The sequence below is a fragment of the Micrasema longulum genome, unplaced genomic scaffold (genome assembly GCF_059751315.1).
Source record: "Micrasema longulum isolate JH-2025_06_02 unplaced genomic scaffold, ASM5975131v1 h1tg000957l, whole genome shotgun sequence".
NCBI lineage: Eukaryota > Metazoa > Arthropoda > Insecta > Trichoptera > Brachycentridae > Micrasema > Micrasema longulum.
The window spans coordinates 239,447-257,911 of NW_028278148.1; the positions used below are offsets into that span (position 1 = coordinate 239,447).

Here is an 18,465-nt window from a genome sequence, read left to right on the forward strand (position 1 = left end):
CTATCCTCGTTCCCTACCCTTACGGGGAAACGGCATTATGGTTTGTATAATACTCGTATATGCGTATTTTTAATTTGTTTATGCATAATTGCTAAAATAAATATGTTGATTGTTAATGGCATATATCAATAAATGTATATTACCTGTAGACAAGGACTGGATTCAACTCCCCGGGGAGCTGTTAATATTAACATATTACAACAGAGATGAAGAAAATTTTATAGAAAGTAATATAGAAGTCTAGGCATCTACAGGGCTTATAACCTGTCATTGGCTGGTTTAAGTGGCCACTTTACACACTGTGTAACATTCACCATTCCGCTCATATTTGAACATCTATATTCCTTCAATTCTTTCGTCTGTTGATGTTTGTGAAGTTAAAGAGCTTCAAATTTTATTTATGCGGGTGAGATTCATCTAATTGAATTATTTCATACTAGTCAACGCCTGAAATTTTTTAAATTTTTTTACTTTTTCGTTGACCAGGTGGATTTATTAACAACTTTCTCTAAAATGTTCTTCAACTCTGTTGTAATATGTTAATATAAACAGCTCCTCAGGGAGTTGAATCCAGTCCTTGTCTACAAAAATTTGGACAAACTCAAAATATTGTTGTATGTTACCTGTATTTTACTCCGCGGTACTACTTTTCCAGCACATTACGTTTTTTAAAATAAAATTCGTTTTTCAATGAAGTTTTAAAATAAAATAAAAATGCATTGCAAAACAGGTTTCGTTGCTTCCCGCCCGTTAAACCCACTTGATGATTAAAGCGTTTAATCACGCCAATGATGTCCCATATCTGTTGCAATCAATTTCCTTTTTTGTTCCCAACGTGTGACCCACGTAACTGTGTCACCAGAAGTCAAAATCTGCTATTTATCAAATCTTCTAATATAAACTTTTGTTCTTATGCCCCGATGTCCAGAATGTATAGATCAGTCAATTCGTCGCACAACTTGAAATTCTTTGGGATAGATCTTCCGGCTTTTCGTAGATCTCTTCACCATTGACACAGTGTGGGATGAATATGTATTTGCATAGGTCAGCTCGAATCTTTTATGTTGATCGTGTTTTTAAATATATTGTATATCATTATTTGATTGCCCTTGTTTGTCTTTGCTACATAGTTTTATGTTCTTTTTGTTCACTTTCTTGTACACATGTTTCTTCATAAAACTGTTGTATTTGGCTTAGGCCGTATATAAAATAAATAAGGTTCAAATTGCTTTTGGTACGAATACAAAATCCACTGAACACAGATTACGTCATATGGAGTTATAATTAATTGATGGGTTATGTTACCTAATTACGTTTACCAGAATAAATTTTATTTATTTATTTTATTGAGTAAACAAACAGTGTGTACTCAAACGAAAGACATAACCCCAACAATGCAACACCTACAAATAATATAATCACTAGATCCTCAACACAAAGACAACTTAAACAAATACAAATTAATACCACTTTTCGACAAAGGGATTTTGAGTATTATGCAATTAAAATCTATAACCTACTTCCACTGTCCATTAAAACAATTATTTACGAGAAAATGTTCAAAAAGGCTATAAAAAATGGATAGTGGAGCTGGGTAGAAGTAAAATGGATTGTCTCATTCGCACAAACCTATATTGAATCACCTGCTACGCAAACGTAAAGCTTTTGTTCTTTTATTGTGCGTTTTATAATATAAACAATATAGGTATACATAAATTAAATATAAACATAAATACGAAGTGTTTAAAACTGTCTGAACATTTTATTATTTCTCTCTGTATTTATATATGTATATATTGTATATTCTCACACGTAAAAATATTAAAAAATATATTGTTAAGTGTCTTTGGCACGGGTAATCCCAGTGAGGTCACATTATTTTTATTATTAATCATTGTTTATAATGTGGGAAAAAAAAAAAAAAAAAAATTTAAAAAATATACATTTATTGTCAATTTGTTTGTATATTAATGTATGACATTCATGTACACACCAAAAAAGTTGTTTTCACTGAAGACAATAATTCAAATTATGTTCAATATAAGAAATGAAAAAGATGTATGTAATAATAAAATTAATTAAAAAGCTGCTTATCTCAATATTTCTACGACTTTTGCCTCAAATTTACGTTCATTGTCATAAAAAATCTCAGCCTCGGTAAATATATAGTTCTATTGCTCGTATAATTCTAGGTATTGTAGATTGTTTTAAATAGTTCGTTGACGCGTTGTCTGTGTAAAACAGAAGATTTTGTCTTGTCGGTCTAGATTAGGGTTGCCATATTTCGCTAGGGTCTCGTCGGGACGTTCTGTAATATGCAGCAACAAAAAAAGTAATTTTTCAATGGTTTTTCAGAAATATAATAGATATGTTTTTCTTACATTTTATGTGGTGCTTCGATTTATATTTATATTTATATATTTTTTGACTTAATATTGACATACTGCTATATTGATTCTACAGTCCCCGGCAGCAGACGATATTTTTTATCGTTGCTTTTTACTAGGCCAACATCAATTATATTACTTTTTTCAATGTGGTTTTATGAGTAGGAATGGAAATTAAACACGCTAAATTTCAAAAATTGAAAAAAATATATTTCACAAAGCCCATCAACTTCCACTCTATCGAGGCAAGGATGGGCTTCAATGATTTTTTTAATGCACCAATTGCTGGAAGCATTTGCAACCATAGTTAAACATTCATAGTCAGTACGGCCGCAGAAGATTGATGTTGATTAACAGCATTGTACTGTGTAATTCTTAATCGGGACATTATAGGTTTCATCGGGACGTCAGGACAGAGGGCTCAATAACGGTGACAGTCCCGATATATCGGGACGGATGACAACCCTAGTCTAGATGGCACACGGATTGGAAGTCTGTCAAGTAGATTAGGGGAATCAACTTTATTGTTTATTAATTTGTACAAAAATAACTGGTCTAACATTATTCTGCGATTATTAAGATATAAGATAGTTTATTCTATGGTACTGCATACTTGCAGCATAGTTAGAGAAGTTTTTTTTACCGTTTTTTTTCGAGTTGTCGAGTTGCTCGTCAATTTTTTCGAGTTGCTCGTCTTTGTTTTTGATTTAAATGTCGCAAGAGAGCATTTCCTTGCGCAGATTCCAGGTGGGTTTGCTATCCCGTTCCGAGAGGCGGGTTTAATCTGGCCACGCACAATCCGGCTCAGGGGCAGGTGTTCGGGCCGAGAAATAATTACATCAGAAATGACTTTCGCCATACCAAATACCACCTGCCGACTTGTTGAAGCTTTAAGCCTTGATTTTGCCCAGATTGAAAAAATACTGTTACTTTGTAAACATTATGCAAAATTCGAAATGTAATTTTTACGTTCGGGAGAATTCGAGTCGACAAACAGAGAACGAAAAACACTTTTGATAAGGGAGTATGGAAGTCTGTCATTGGCTAGTTTAAGTGGCCACTTTACTAACTGTGTAACATTCACAATTTTGCCTATGTTAGAACATCCACATTTCTTTATTTTTAATCAACTGATGTTTAGTGATTGCTTACATTGGCAATTCATTTCATTTTTTTTTTTTTGCATCACAACAGGCCAGGAGGCCCAATTACAGTGGTGAATTACATTACAGAACAACCAGGCTTGAGAAAAATCACATTTTAAAATTTGTGTTCTCACCGGGAATCGAACCCGGAACCTTCCGTGCGTGAGTCAAGCGTCTTGACCGCAATATGACCGTTTTATTACTAGGACATTTGTAATCTTTTTAACCATTCAATGAGGAAGTCTAGTGGATTTTATTTATTTTTATTTGTTAACAGACTACTAAACTAAGCCACAATTAAAAAAAAAATATCAATTGTAGGTACTATTTTTTTTTATGTATCGTATTATCAGCGCTATGATTTTTTTAAAGGTTTTGCATTTCTGTAATCACTCCGCGTTCATTGCATTGGCCATGCCCATATCACGTCACAATTCGGTTAAATTTTGAACTTTGTGACCATTTAACATCGTCACGAATCTTTACGTCACTTTTGTTAAGGCCGAACATGTCGCGTTTTTGCAAAGACATATTTTTAACAATTTTATTTTTAAAATTATGTGTGAAATCAATTCTCCACAATAACCACATTGATTTTGAAAATACAATATTTTTTTCTTAATCCATTACCCATGTTTTTATCGGTATTCGTAGTATGTGATATTTCTCTATTACCTGAGTACCTAGTGAAACACATAGAATTGAAAAATTTACATAATATTGCATATTTAATTTAAATTTCGTATTTTCGGATTCGTTCACAATTTTTATTTTTTTAATTTTATTTATTAATTCTTATAAAGACACAAATTACAAAAAAATAATAACGTATCCCTAACTCTATGAGGCCAAGAGCCCTGTGTTGAGTTGGGATACAACAAAATAGAAAGTGAAAGCAGCATGCATATTATTAAAGAATACTACAAATAAAAATTATTACACAAAAATAAATTTCAATAAACATCTGAACAACACGCTTAATAGTACTATATAAATCTATGCAATTTCTCGCAGCAGTCTCCTGCAATGGTCTCTTCCCTTAGAAAAAATCCACACTTGTACACCTTTCCTGGAAATGGCGTTCGTTTTGGATAACTTAATATTATTTTTAATTAATGTTAATGCTAATTATTGTTCAATATTTCAAGATGCTCAGTTATGTCTTTCACCAGGGCCCACAAAACGCTTTTCTTCCGCTATAGAATGAATGGCCAGAATCTTATGCGGGTTGCGAAGGTTAAAGATCTAGGCATCACTTTTGTGAGTTCCCTGACATTTCATGATCAGATCGAAACAGTTTGTAGTAGTTCGTTGAAGATGTTAGGATTCGTCTTGCGTACTGCCGGGGTTTTTGGTAGTACACGAGTACTGAGAATTCTTTATAACTCGTTGGTGCGAAGTAGACTCGAGAGTGGCTCGATGATTTGGGGACCGTGTGAGTTGAAGTACTCTCTTATGGTGGAGAGGGTTCAGAAGAAAATTCTTCGCTTTCTCTACATGAGGGAGTGCGGATATTATCCATGGCTTTATCCCACTGAGTTCCTCCAGGGTGTGCTCGGTTACAGCAGTTTGAAGACCAGAAGGAATGTGTATTTAACTACGCACTTCTTTCGATTGTTGCGCGGTATTATTGACAACCCTGAAATTATGCGGAGCATTAGCTTTTATGTTCCGAATAATTACCTTAGACAGCGTCAGCATAGACTGTTTGACATTCCAATATACAGGACCAGCCTGCCAATGGTTATGCCTGTTGGAAGGGCTATCTCTATGTTGAACAATATCACTTAGGACATTGACATTTTTCACGTCTCTGAGGGAGTTTTTCGTTACAAGATTCTCTTACTTTTTTAACATATTATTCTTTGGATATTATGTATACTAATGTGTTTTTAAAAAATATATTTACCTAATTATTTTAATTATTTCTATATGTATGAATTACGATATTCCATTTTGTAATGTACATATATATGAATAAATAAATAAAATTGAAATTGAATAAAAATATCCTAGTCATTGAACACTCTTGGGGCCACAGAAGAGAAATTTCTCTGAGCGAAAATCGTACGTGTTTTCTGTAATACATCATTCAAATTACAGGACATGAACTGGGCCTTCAAATACGCTACTTATTGTGCCTGTAGGAATTAGGTTGTTGAGAGGGTTGGAGCTCCTACCCCAGTTAGAGATTTCCAGAGAAGACACGAGGTTACTGTTTGATGTTTATTTATTACACGGCGAATAAATAACGAATTATATTGCGATTAACTGCTCTTGAACTGCATGCTGGAACTGTGTGACTGATTGAGCTGGACTGACTGACTGAACTTGTTGGGCTGACAGAACTGACTGACTCCTGTGGTCTCTTTATAGACCACGTTCCTCTGTAGTTCATTTCTTTATGGTAGGGATAGTATAATATGTGAAAACAGTGCTTTATTTATTTGGTTCTTTATTGTTTACTTATTATTATGAACATTTACTACTATGCTTATGTATGTTTTTTTTTTATTTGAATCATTGTCATAAACTATCAAATATTTCAAACTTGAATTTCATAAATAGGGTTTAGGATTCCAACCGTCTATGCGCTCTGTAGCTGCAGGATATGTTGTAATTCAGCTCTTATTTGTAAACGATTCAGAAAAACCAAAATTCAATTTTTAAATATTGTAAATAGGGGCTAGGTTTCATACCGTCCATGTGCTCTGTAGCTGCAAGACATGATGTAATCTAGCTCCTATCTGTTATTGAATTAAATTATAATTGGAAACGAGGAACTTGAATCTCAACTGTAAATGCGCTATGTAGCTGCAAGACGTGTTGGGATATTTATTGTACAGCGCTCTTGAGGCGATTTTCATAAAAATGGCGCTATATAAATTATCCACAATAATAATAATAAGGACGATGTGAATGTACTGCAAAACGATGCTCCCGATTTTATGCGCAATACTGTTAGAGTTGCATTATATGTTGTATTGGATTCTATAGAAAATGATGACATTGCTTTCTTCGGTCATCGCACTATTTCAGGTGAAACGTTTTAACACGTGTGTGTCATCGATTATGGACTATGAACCCTAAATACCTGTTTTGATGTTATTTGGTTGAATGAAGCGTGGAACGACCACTCCACGATAAATTAATTATATTCAATACAACATCCGCCTACGGGAATACACGGGTCATTTATTCCTTGCTTTTGTCAGCCAAATCCATTGATGAAATTTGATAACACCTGCATTTGGTCTGGGGATAACATACAACGTACATGCGCGAAAGGCCCATTTCACTTGTATCTTCCAAATCAACACGACACGGTAAAATGAGGAACTTCAGTATTTAAAAAAAAAGATTTTTTTATATGTTAATTCACTATCAAACTAAACCAAAAATTAAAAATAATGTTTTTTTATGTATCGTACTGTCGTTGCTGTGATTTTTGAAAGTTTTATAATTTTGTATTTTTTCATTACGCCCGTGACGTCACGAGTCGTCGTCGATGAGTAGTGCTGACATTTAAAAATAGAACCCCGTAGCTATCAAAATACACTAAACGTTGAAAAAAATGGCTACTCAGAAACCGGAAATCTATCACAACACATAACGCTACAGTTGATTGGTTATTGTTCTCAAAAACCTGTGACGTTTCAAAGTAATTTATTTTCATAAAAAACATTTTTCTTATATTTTTCATACTACATCTTCGAGAAACTTCGCCATACAATATTATTAAATGCTCTAAAATTTACCGCGTGTTAGAAAACATTCTTATTTCTAATTTCCCGTAGCACTGAACATGGTGGCCTCCGTGGTGTAGTGGTTAAGACGCTTAACTCACACACCAAATGTTCCGGACTCGATTCCCGAAGAGAACTCAAAAATAGTTTTTCTCAAGCCTAGGTGTTCTGTACTGTAATTAACCCTGTAATTGGGCCTCCTCGCCTGTTGTGGTGAAATAATAATAATAATATACATACAAAATAATGATAAAATACATACATCTTCATCAGGGTGGATTGGCATTTATTAAATTATTTTATTTAAAATTTATTCAGCGGCGACTACTCGGGTAAAAATCCTGTAAAACGAAATCGTGTGGAGATTAGTCGGCCTCGTGGTGTACTGGTTATTGCGTTTGTCTGGCATTAAATAATAAATTATAATACAATAAATATGAATCCACCCTATGTTATTTTATTTTGCCGTGTATTGTGGTGTGCAATGGGTCAAACAAAGCATATCATATATTATTATAGTCAATTGAGTATCAAAACCCACGCTAACAGAAATGTCAATGAATGGAATATTTATTTTTACTCCCACATTAAAATTACAAAACAAACCATCACGTCGTTTCCCGGTAGGGGTAGGCAGAGAGGATAGAACACCACACTACTCTGTATTTAAATCCAGTAGCTCAATCACAATGAAATATCCGTGAACACTTAATATTAAATGTCAAAATATTTACGTTTCGCGACGTATAATCCTGCTGCGTGATCACATATTTGAATTTCACCGGTGTAAATATGAAAAATATTCCAAAACTGCTATTTTTATTTATTATTTATCGTGCTAATTATTGCATTTAGCCGGCGGCGGCGGTTGGCAAGCCAAATGTCAAGAAAAGCAGTCGCCATAATAATTGTAATTTAATTTCCACTTTTTTGTTTTAGACACTCCTTAGTTTTTTGCAAATGCAATATATTGTATTATTTTTTTATAGTATACGCCTATTTTTCGCCAATGAACTGTATTTATTTACGAGGAAAACAAAAAACAAACCGACACGAGCGTTGATTTAGAGATTACACGCGTGTTAACTTATTAGCTTTTCACAAAATGGTGTACAAAACAAAAAATAATATAAGTTTTGCACACCATTTTGTGAAAAGGACCTATATTATATTGTTATGGTATTTGTCACAATCAAAAGGTATAGTGAAGTTTCCGCAAATCAAGTTTTGTGAAATTTACATTGAAAATAAACGTAAAACTGGCATTTTTCAATGAAAAAATATTAAAGCGCTATCTATGAAAAATTAGTTTCATATTTTCGTTTTGAATCACCTTAATATTGTCGAGATTGTATTTTGATAATACAAGAAATTTCTGAAGTGAAACACATACGTTTTATTACCATTAAAGTGTTGCAGACCACAATCCGGACGCCGGGTAATACGCCAAGGCGCTGTTTTTTTTTCGCCTGTCCGGATTGTCGAGGCACTGTATTTTTATTATTATTTGAGAAATAAAATCAGTGTTATTTGTTTGCAGGCCGTGATCAAGACGTACTACGATGGTCCTCTGGCTGTCTCGTCTGGTGGTTCTAACGGGGGGGGCTCCCCCCTCCGTGCGGGCCCCCCTGCCTACCAGCCCCCCCCGCCAGCCAGAGCCTACTCCCCCCCTCAGAGACCACCCCATCAGCAACAACTGAACAGTAAGTAATATTATTGATCTAAAGTTATTTATATTTATTTTTACTTTTACATTGTTTGTATTCTTTTTTTTTATACAGAATTATGTCTATTTTTGCATATCTTTATTTTTCTGTTGAATATGTTATGTAACTTGAATAATATAAATAAATCTCTTATTTTATTACAATATTTGAGTTTGTCCAAATGTTCATAGACAAAAGACTGGATTTCACCCCCTCGGGGGTCATTAAGATTAACAAATTACAACAGGGATGGAGAATACCTTAAATAAGGGAATATGGAAGTTAAGGCATTTACAGGGCTTATGACCTGTCTTTGGCTGGTTTAAGTGGCCACTTTACACACTGTGTAACATTCACCATTTTGCCTATGTTTGAATATCCATATTTCTTCAGTTCTTCCATCTGTTGATTTTAGTGAGCTAGTGAGAAACTTAACTACAATCAACAGATGGAAGAACTGAAGAAATATGGATGTTCAAACATAGGCAAAATGGTGAATGTTACACAGTGTGTAAAGTGGCCACTTAAACCAGCCAAAGACAGGTCATAAGCCCTGTTAATGCCTTGACTTCCATATTCCCTTATTTAAGGTATTCTCCATCGCTGTTGTAATTTGTTAATCTTATTTTATTGATTAATTGGAAGAAATTGCTATTAGGCAGCCCGCCAATTTACAATTTACATTTTGTACAAAAGTTTAAATAAAAATATAAATTAAGTATTACAACTGGATTTTTAGAAATCAAAAATACAAACCACAATGACCGTATAATGCGCTAAAATTATGCCAATTATTGTAAACGAGTCTACAGCACCCACGAGGTATCTTTTTAAACCAAAATCAATTCCATATCTTATTAGAGATTCTTATTTTTATTCAAATCTTCCACTAAAGATTTTGCACACATCATTTTGATCCTGCCCCATCATATTGATAATTTTTTGGTATATTTTCATCACCACTAACAGAATTTAAACTGCCTTGTATTTTAAATATTTTATTATTTTTCTTCTTTTTACAAACATTTACTTTCGCATAGATATGGACTTACATCGCGATGGCCTCTTGAATTCGACGAGCAGCTCCAACGAATCGGTATCATCGATATCCTCCCGCGACATGATCTCCACGCCGTCATCAGCCCACGGACAGCTGGTGCACGCCAACAGTCACGGGCAGCTCATCCACGGACAGTTCTCGCAGGGGCCCGTGAGCCTCACCAGCAGTCACGGCCAGCTGAACAATCACGGGATACCCAACAGCCACGGCCAACTCAATCTCAGCAACAGCCAGATGAACAGTCACGGCCAGCTCAGTCTCAGCAATAACCAGATGAACAGTCACGGAATGCCCAACAGTCACGGATCACCGATAAAGACGCGAAGAATCGTGAATCATTCGATGAACGTCCACTACGCCACCAGCTATCGACCGCAACCTCAACACAATGTGTAAGTAAAATAAATATGTATTCATTTTTTTAACAACGGGTGTCTGGATTAGATCGAATTGGAAGACATTAGCATGGGCGTTTTTCAGTTTCGATATTTAATTAAAAATTTAATGAAGAACACAGCTGGTTTGATAAATGTCCAAAAATCGTGTACATATTTCAAGTGATTCTGTCTTTAAAAATAAAGTTAACCTTAAAAAGAGATTAGTTGGTTCTGGTAATTATATAATATGAAGGGTAAATGGCAGTAAACGGTCTTATTAACTAATAACATGTTTGTTGTTTGTTTTTTTGAAAAGTTATGAATATGTTTTACAGGAAAAAGAAAAAGAAATTAACATGTTCAATACTTAGGACTAATAACAATAGACAGACAATTGACATGGACAATTCGTATCAACAATTTTATTAGCAAAGTGGTGACATTATCGCGTCTTTTTTTCAAAATCAAAAACTTGTTCCAAAAACGGAAAAAAATCTAATGTATACAAAGAAGCCTATTTAAAAACTAAAATATGTTATATGCAACTACTATGGGGAACAGGAAATCAAAATGACATCAATAGATTACAAAGACTGCAAAATAAAATATTAAAGTTAGTATATGACCTACCCTATCTAACAGCAACCAAGAGCTGTTTAAACAAATTAATCAATTTAATACAAATGAACTCTTTCAACTAGAATCTTTAAAATTTGTTCATAAATTAGCCACTGATGTAATTGTAGACGAAGAACTAAAACTTGAAAAAAATTGTAGTAAACATGGACACGATACGAGAATATCAGAACAATATCATATACAACATTCTAAAACGAGACAAGGGCAGTTGAGAGTCGAGACTAATAAACCACGGACTGAAATTATACAATAAACTACCAGACAGAACTAAACAAAAGACTCAGACAACCTTTGCAAAAGATGTTGAAAATATTGTCATCAACAATAGAATATGAATTTAAAAAAGAAATATTGTTTTGTTAAATTAATGAAATCTGTAAGGGTTCATAAACAAATTTAAATAAAGAAAATTACAAAAAACCTTGTGGTACATTTTGTTAACATATCTAATAAAATTAGTTTTCAATTTCGTTACATATTGTCGTGATCTAGAATAACGACGAATGTGCGAAAAATGCAACATTGTTTTTTTTAAATATTTCTTCTTGGAACGATTTTATAAAGGCTTTATATTCCAGGTTTAAAAAATATATGTAGCTAACCCAATTACCAAGGATATACTTTTGCACTTATCAGGTTAAAAATATATTTTAACCGCTTTCATCTTAAGTTGAAGAAACTTCTTTCTGTACAAAAAAATCTCATTGCAACAATCCTCGTATTTTGAATGTTTTTTGCCAGCCGTGACCCCATATTTATATTCTACAATTTGTATAACAAAGAGACAGATTTTGTTAGTTTCGAATATTCCATTCAGGAGAAAAAAAAATGCCATTAATATCTCTAAAATCGATTGTTGTCTCTCAAATATCTATTTAGGTACCACACAATTATACATGGACATTTGTCATTCTTACGCAGTGAAACTTCATTTTTTAATTGTCTCTAGGGGTGTTTTTATTATGTCGAGTTGAACTAAAATCTAATCACTGTTTGCGGTATGGTTGCACTGATTTTGAATCTAATAATTTAACTAATTACAACACCTAAAATTCAATGTGTAGAAATTTTACCCCCCCTCCGCATGAATCAACATTGATTACTCCAATAATTAAAAATCCAAAGTACTCTTCTCTGTATATTTTTTTTCAGATAACTCGTAATATAAAACGATTTTTTATTAAATCTTGTAAGCCTTTTTTTTAAAGAAACATACTCAATTTGTTTCACTAAATATATTTTTTAATTCAGTTAAAAAATTATCTTATAATGGAAAACTTTTTTAGTCTTGTGAATTTCTTATTAATAATTTATGTTATTACAAATTAAACGTAATAATAACAATAATGTCTTAGCACCGATGATGAAAAGCTTTATATTTTACCAACAGTAATTTGAGTATGTTCAAATGTTTGAAGACAAAAATTAAAAAGTATTTTCAGGCATTGGCTAGTACGTGAAATATTTCATTCAGATGAATTATTTAATTGCATACAAAAAGAGTCATATACAGCTTGTTGTAAATGGTTCCCAAAATTGAAATATATAGGTAAATCATTAGAATGAGCATATTGTGAACACCAATGGTAGCAAAAACTGTGTTTACTTGTATCAAATTCAGTTGTAAAAGTCATTATATATTAGTATTTTTGTAAATTTTATAACTTTGATTTAGATCAATATTATCAATACATTATTTAAATTTTAATTCCTACGCCCTTCATACAACTCCCCAAAAGATGAATTCCATAATTTGTCAAAAATCTGCACATGGAAAAGTTGAGGAAATGTGGATTTTCAAGCATAGGCAGAATGGTGAGTGTTACACAGTGTGTAAAAGTGTCCACTTAAACCGGCGAATGAAAGATCGTAAGTCCTGTATGTGCCCAGACTTCCATATTCCCTTCTCAAAAATGTTTTCCTTATCTGTTGCAATAAATTTCAATGTATTTTACGTTAACAAGACTAGTTTTTTTTTATTGTTTTATTTTTAAATACCTTTTCAGCAGGCCTTTACATATTTAGTAATTATTACATATTATACTATATTCGTAAATGTATAATGATATGTATACAAAATGCTCAAATAAAATTAAAAACAGATACAAAATGTCTAAAAGACTTATTAAATTATTCTACGATTAATCATACATTTCCTTAAATTATAATATTGAAAATAGCAAAAGAGATTAATACAGCTAAATTAATGACTAATTCAAAAAAGACTTCTACTATTCATATTTAAAACCAAATATATCAAAAGTCTAAAAAATATATTAGGTTATAAATGTTGCTCTCTTTAAAAATATTCTCTGATATATGGTCAGTCATTTATTCATTGAGAACTCGCAGCGTTACTGCATATTGGAATACATTAAAAAGAAAATAATAAAGAATCGAGACTTTCCATGAAAATATGGCCACGAGTTTTGTATTATATAACATGTTTGTTGATTTCCTTTATCCCATGCATTCACTAACGGGTTGACACGCAATGGTGTCGTGTGTAGAGTGATAGGACCGGCTGCCTCCATTGGAAATCAACACAACCGTGCCTCTAGCCCGGGACCTTCCCTCCGGTGAGTTGCATGACTAACCGCTGAGTATTGACTAACATTATGCGCTCAATACTAATCCGACCTAACCTAACCATTATTTCATATTCTGCGGGTAATTAAATGACGCATGCATTGTCTGATAATTATTATGACCTTTATACCTGCCCCTACCGGTACCGGTCATAAAAACGTAAATAAGTTATTGTTATAAATTGAATATTACAACCAGAATTATCTTCTTTTTAAAAGAAAAGAGAATACAATTCTATAAAAAAAAGGTTTCAACTAAAATATTTCAATAAATATATTGTTTTTAAAGTATTACCGAAGGCATAATTTTACGTAGAAATAAAGGAAAATGTCACAAAAATATATGTGATTTGAAATGCTTGTATTTCTTTTCTAAGACAAAAAAAATAACATTTTGTTTCGGCCACTTTCATGTTCAATTTATTATCTCTTTAAATTATTACAACAAACTTTAGTTCGATACTTAGTCTTTATTGAGATCCCAGATACCTAAGTTGAGTCTAAATTTGAAATGGCGTAATCTGCCGGTCTAAAAGTAATTATATTTTAGTTACATAAAACTTTTTATATATTTTTTAACAAAAATATCTTTAAAAGTTATTGTTTTTATCTAATTTAGGTTTTTTTTTCTTATTATTGCGCGATTAAAAAAAAAAACATTCGTTTTAAAATGGCAAAATCATATGATTTCCTCAGTTTGCGTGCGTTTTACCAGACTACAGCCTTAAAGCTGATATGCTTAAATATATTTAATGAAAGTTAGTTGTTGGCGTGTTTTAATTTTTTCAAAACAAATTTTTCCTATTTTTTAAGTTATTGAAACTATACGTTGAGATCAGCTCTAGTGGCAGCTTATTCCAACCTACCAAAATACCATTATATTTAGGTTAAATCTGGCTTTTTCCAGCCTGAGACGGTGGCCTCGGTGTCGAGCATCTTGTTTTAGTTTGAACATGAAATCCAAATTTGTGTAGCTTTGGGTGACTCAGCCCTTTCTCGCCGTTCCCGCAGCGTTGTGAGACCGATAGATTCCAGTTTCTGCACATGCGGAAGCCGTTTCAGGCTTGGCGACAGCTTTGAACTACGTCTTTAAGTATATTTTTATTCCAATCTGATTATATGTTAACTGAATGAAGATTTTTTTTTACATTACTAGAATTTATTGACATTATCTAAAAAAAAGTTATTTTATCATTAGTAGTACTTTTAAATTTATTTTGTTTTTACATGCGGAAAAATATACTAAAACATATTCATTCAATATTACCTTCCAGAATCTAATGGTGCATAGGGCACTGCATTTATATACCAAATGCAGTGAATCTTAATAATTTTTTGGTTACATTTACCTTCTCTTTTATCTGAAATTCTTACTTCTCAATTACAGGCTTCGGGCCTCAATTACAATGGGAAGTTATCTTCAATTGTCTCCAAAGTAAAATTAAATTTTCTTTCCGAAAATGTGTATATTTGTATGTTTTTTATCCAAAACAGGTAACCCCTAAAGATACTTCAAATTTTTATGCAAATATACACATTTTTGTAAAGAAAATTAAATTTTACTTTATAGACAATTGAAGATAACTCTGTTAACTTCCCATTGCAATCGGGGCCCTGGTGCCCAAGGACTATGAAATATTATAGTCCAAAAACATTTTTTTAAATAAATATTTTTATGTTGATCATGTTGAGAATTAAAATTGTACAAATTTAATTTCAAATGTTTTTATGTCTGTCCCTTTTGTATGTAAAATAATGCTAAGATAATTACGTTTTAGAGCAATTGCACAGTACATTATTTTGATTTTATATAAAACATTTATTTCCCAAACATATTATATCTAATGAAAACTGTTTGCATATTTCCAGCCGTGTGAGGACATTATACGCCTGTGTGGGAGAAAATGATGGAGAACTTTCCTTTGAGCCAAACCAAATCATTACAAACGGTAAGCTATTAGTTAAATTACATCAAATTATAATTTCACCATTTGAAAAATTCCAACTGCACAAATCCCAAGATCATAGAAGTTCCGATTACTCGTCACTTAAATCACATTCGAACTGTCTAATTTTTTCATTTTACAATTTGCAGTAAAATCTTCAGCGGAGCCCGGCTGGCTCGAGGGGACCCTTAACGGCAAGACCGGGCTGGTTCCCGAGAACTACGTCGCTGCGCTACCCTGATCCTCCCCCCTGGCCTCCCCAGCCCCGTCACGCCGCCTCTCCTGATCTCTGCTGCCCTTCCTTAACTGGAACAAGTGAACCTCTTCCACGGCGAACTGATTCTGTGCTCTCTCAGCTTCAACAACAGTGAAATAATCTCCGTGTGTTTTTGGATTGTGGTAACGCATCTGTGGAAAAACTCACTATTATAGGTTAGATCGACCATTGTAAGATGTATAAAGGGTTGTCGCTAGACTGTAAACAAACAACGCTGAAATTTCGGAAACTCGGCAGATTGAGCTTAGAATGCATACACAGTATCATCAAATCCTTTTTCATTAGCGCAGTATTTAGAATATTAAAAATTATTTGCCCAGTAAGTTTTAGTATTGGTGTCCTTGATTGACAACCCATAATAAAAAATATCAATTTATAAGAAGTGTGTCCTCTTAGGTGAGTATTTGAAATGACAACTGCAGTAAGGAGGTTTCATATTTTTTCATATTTATTATTTAAGTATGCTGAATGCGATCACTCAGTAGCTAGGCTCTTTTAAGACCTTATGGCTTGGAGGCCAAAAACTAATTTATGGCGTCACATTCAAATTACACAGATCACAGTGGCCTCGGTGCTATGATTGTTTAAAGATTTATATTTTGAAAAACCTAGCCGAGATTTTATGCATATTTTTTACAATGGTTGATCTATAAAAAAGAGTTTTTTTATCAATTTGCATCTTTTAAAATTCCCCTAGTGTTGCTATTTATAATGTGCAAAATCAAGTCGCGGTTTCACCCTCTAATACTTATATGTGGCGATATTTTGAACTAGTAGTTTTTTTTTCATGACCTCTTTACATGTACACAGTGCTACTTAGTAGCTACTTGCCAACTGTGTTTTGAGTTTGTTATTTGTGGTATTTTTAAATGCTATACAGTTTCATAACTTGAGTAAATTATCAGATCTCTCCGCCACTATTTCGTCATTATTTTCTATTGAAGAAAAAACTGCACAATCATAAAAAAATTATAACAATCTAGCGGTAGATTATTTTTGCGTACTATCTTAGTGACTAAACAGAAACAATAATAATATATATGGAAGATTTTTACGTCATGATAAAAGTAATGTGTTCCACTACACCGGCACGCATACAATTCAATCATTGTGTAGCAAAATCAGTTGTTAAGTGAAGTGAAAAAATGGGACTTTAAAACGCCTAGGTTTAAAATATTAATAAATTTTTAATGTGACACTTTATCAGTGAAGAAAATTTAAGTAAAATGCTTTAGATCCTGGTATAAACTAATCATTAGTGTTAATTAGATTTTTGTTATGTTGATTCTGTTTTTATGTTTTGTTTTTTTTTTCACATTCCAATAAAAATTATCTTGTCTTGTTGTAGAAAACAACTTAATATTATGGTAAACAAGTTCAGCTATTACACCTCTTTATTAATTCAAGAGACATATCGAATCCTCCACAGAATGCCTTAAACTTAACGCCTTTTATGTCCTTGAATATGAAAATGGCGCTATGTAAATCATTCAAAAGAGTATGATATTTATAATGAATAAAAGAGTTTTCTGTACGTAAGAGAACTTTTTAAAATAACGTTGTCTCGGTGGTGAAAAAAACTGACCCAAAATATCATAGTTTTATGGAAGATGACTTCAAGTTGATTAGTTATCAAAAAATACATTTATTCAGCTGGGTCAATGAAACCTCGAAGAAATTTTAATTATACTAATTTTTAAAAGAAAATTATTTGAAAAACTTTGTAACTGAAGAGATGTTTGGTATTTTAACCATCTTCATCATACGCCTTTCGTAATCGGACACTGCATTGGCAAACCAAATGCGGCGTCTTTTGATCGTCTTTTACATAAAGGTAAGGTGTTCGATCTTACGCTTCAGGTGCCAGTCCAGGAATAATGAAATATTGTAGTTTTAAAAATCTTTGAAATCAATATTTCACAACCAGGAATCGAACCCAGGACCCCAAGAATGGTAGGCGAACGCGCCAACCACTTAACTCGGGAGTAGCCATCGAGTGGAAAACACTCATCCAGGGTTCTGGTTCTATTTCATAATTTTTTTCACCGTCAAGATGACGATTATTTGTTTACACAGATTTTTTTTTTAGGTTTGACGACAATGTATGTTATTATGTAAGGCTCTCCAGTAATTACTAAAAAGTACAAAACTAAAACGATAAGAGATAAAAACAAGCCTAAAACATTGTCAAATTTTAATCGTAAATAACAATAAAATTAAAATGTGCGTTTTTTATGATAAACTAAATCTGAGACTAATTAATGCCATCCTCTTGTAAATATTCTAAATATTAATGTCATTTATTTCAAAACCAATATGTATGGATTAAGAATGATGATGCAACTTTTAACAGTCGCTTTTATGGATAACCTGTGACGTAAAATGAACGCTTTATTTAGCATCCTGTACAATTGTATGTGTCATATTTGTACAGTATTTGTATTTATTCTGTATTTATAGTATTTATATCCATTTTATATTGGACTCCGTATTTTATGAGAATTTTAACATTTCGATATGCATATCTTATGTATTAGAAAATTTTACCCAGCCATTCTATATAATATACATAAATTAATGCAAAAATACACCAA

At 32.7% G+C, this 18,465-nt stretch overlaps 1 protein-coding gene across 1 annotated transcript in view; it reads left to right on the forward strand.

The window, feature by feature from the left end:
* The window catches only part of Graf (GTPase regulator associated with FAK), a gene marked incomplete at its 5' end in the record, with an annotated part of 121,359 nt that extends 105,122 nt beyond the window's left edge, over positions 1–16,237 (forward strand). Inside the window, 5 exons of the mRNA XM_088232211.1 lie at positions 8,819–8,981; positions 10,025–10,436; positions 13,571–13,639; positions 15,518–15,597; positions 15,744–16,237. Of these exons, the coding sequence (XP_088088337.1) occupies positions 8,819–8,981; positions 10,025–10,436; positions 13,571–13,639; positions 15,518–15,597; positions 15,744–15,835 (816 nt within the window). The remainder of the gene's footprint in view (positions 1–8,818; positions 8,982–10,024; positions 10,437–13,570; positions 13,640–15,517; positions 15,598–15,743) is intronic.
* Positions 16,238–18,465: the final 2,228 nt, after the last annotated feature.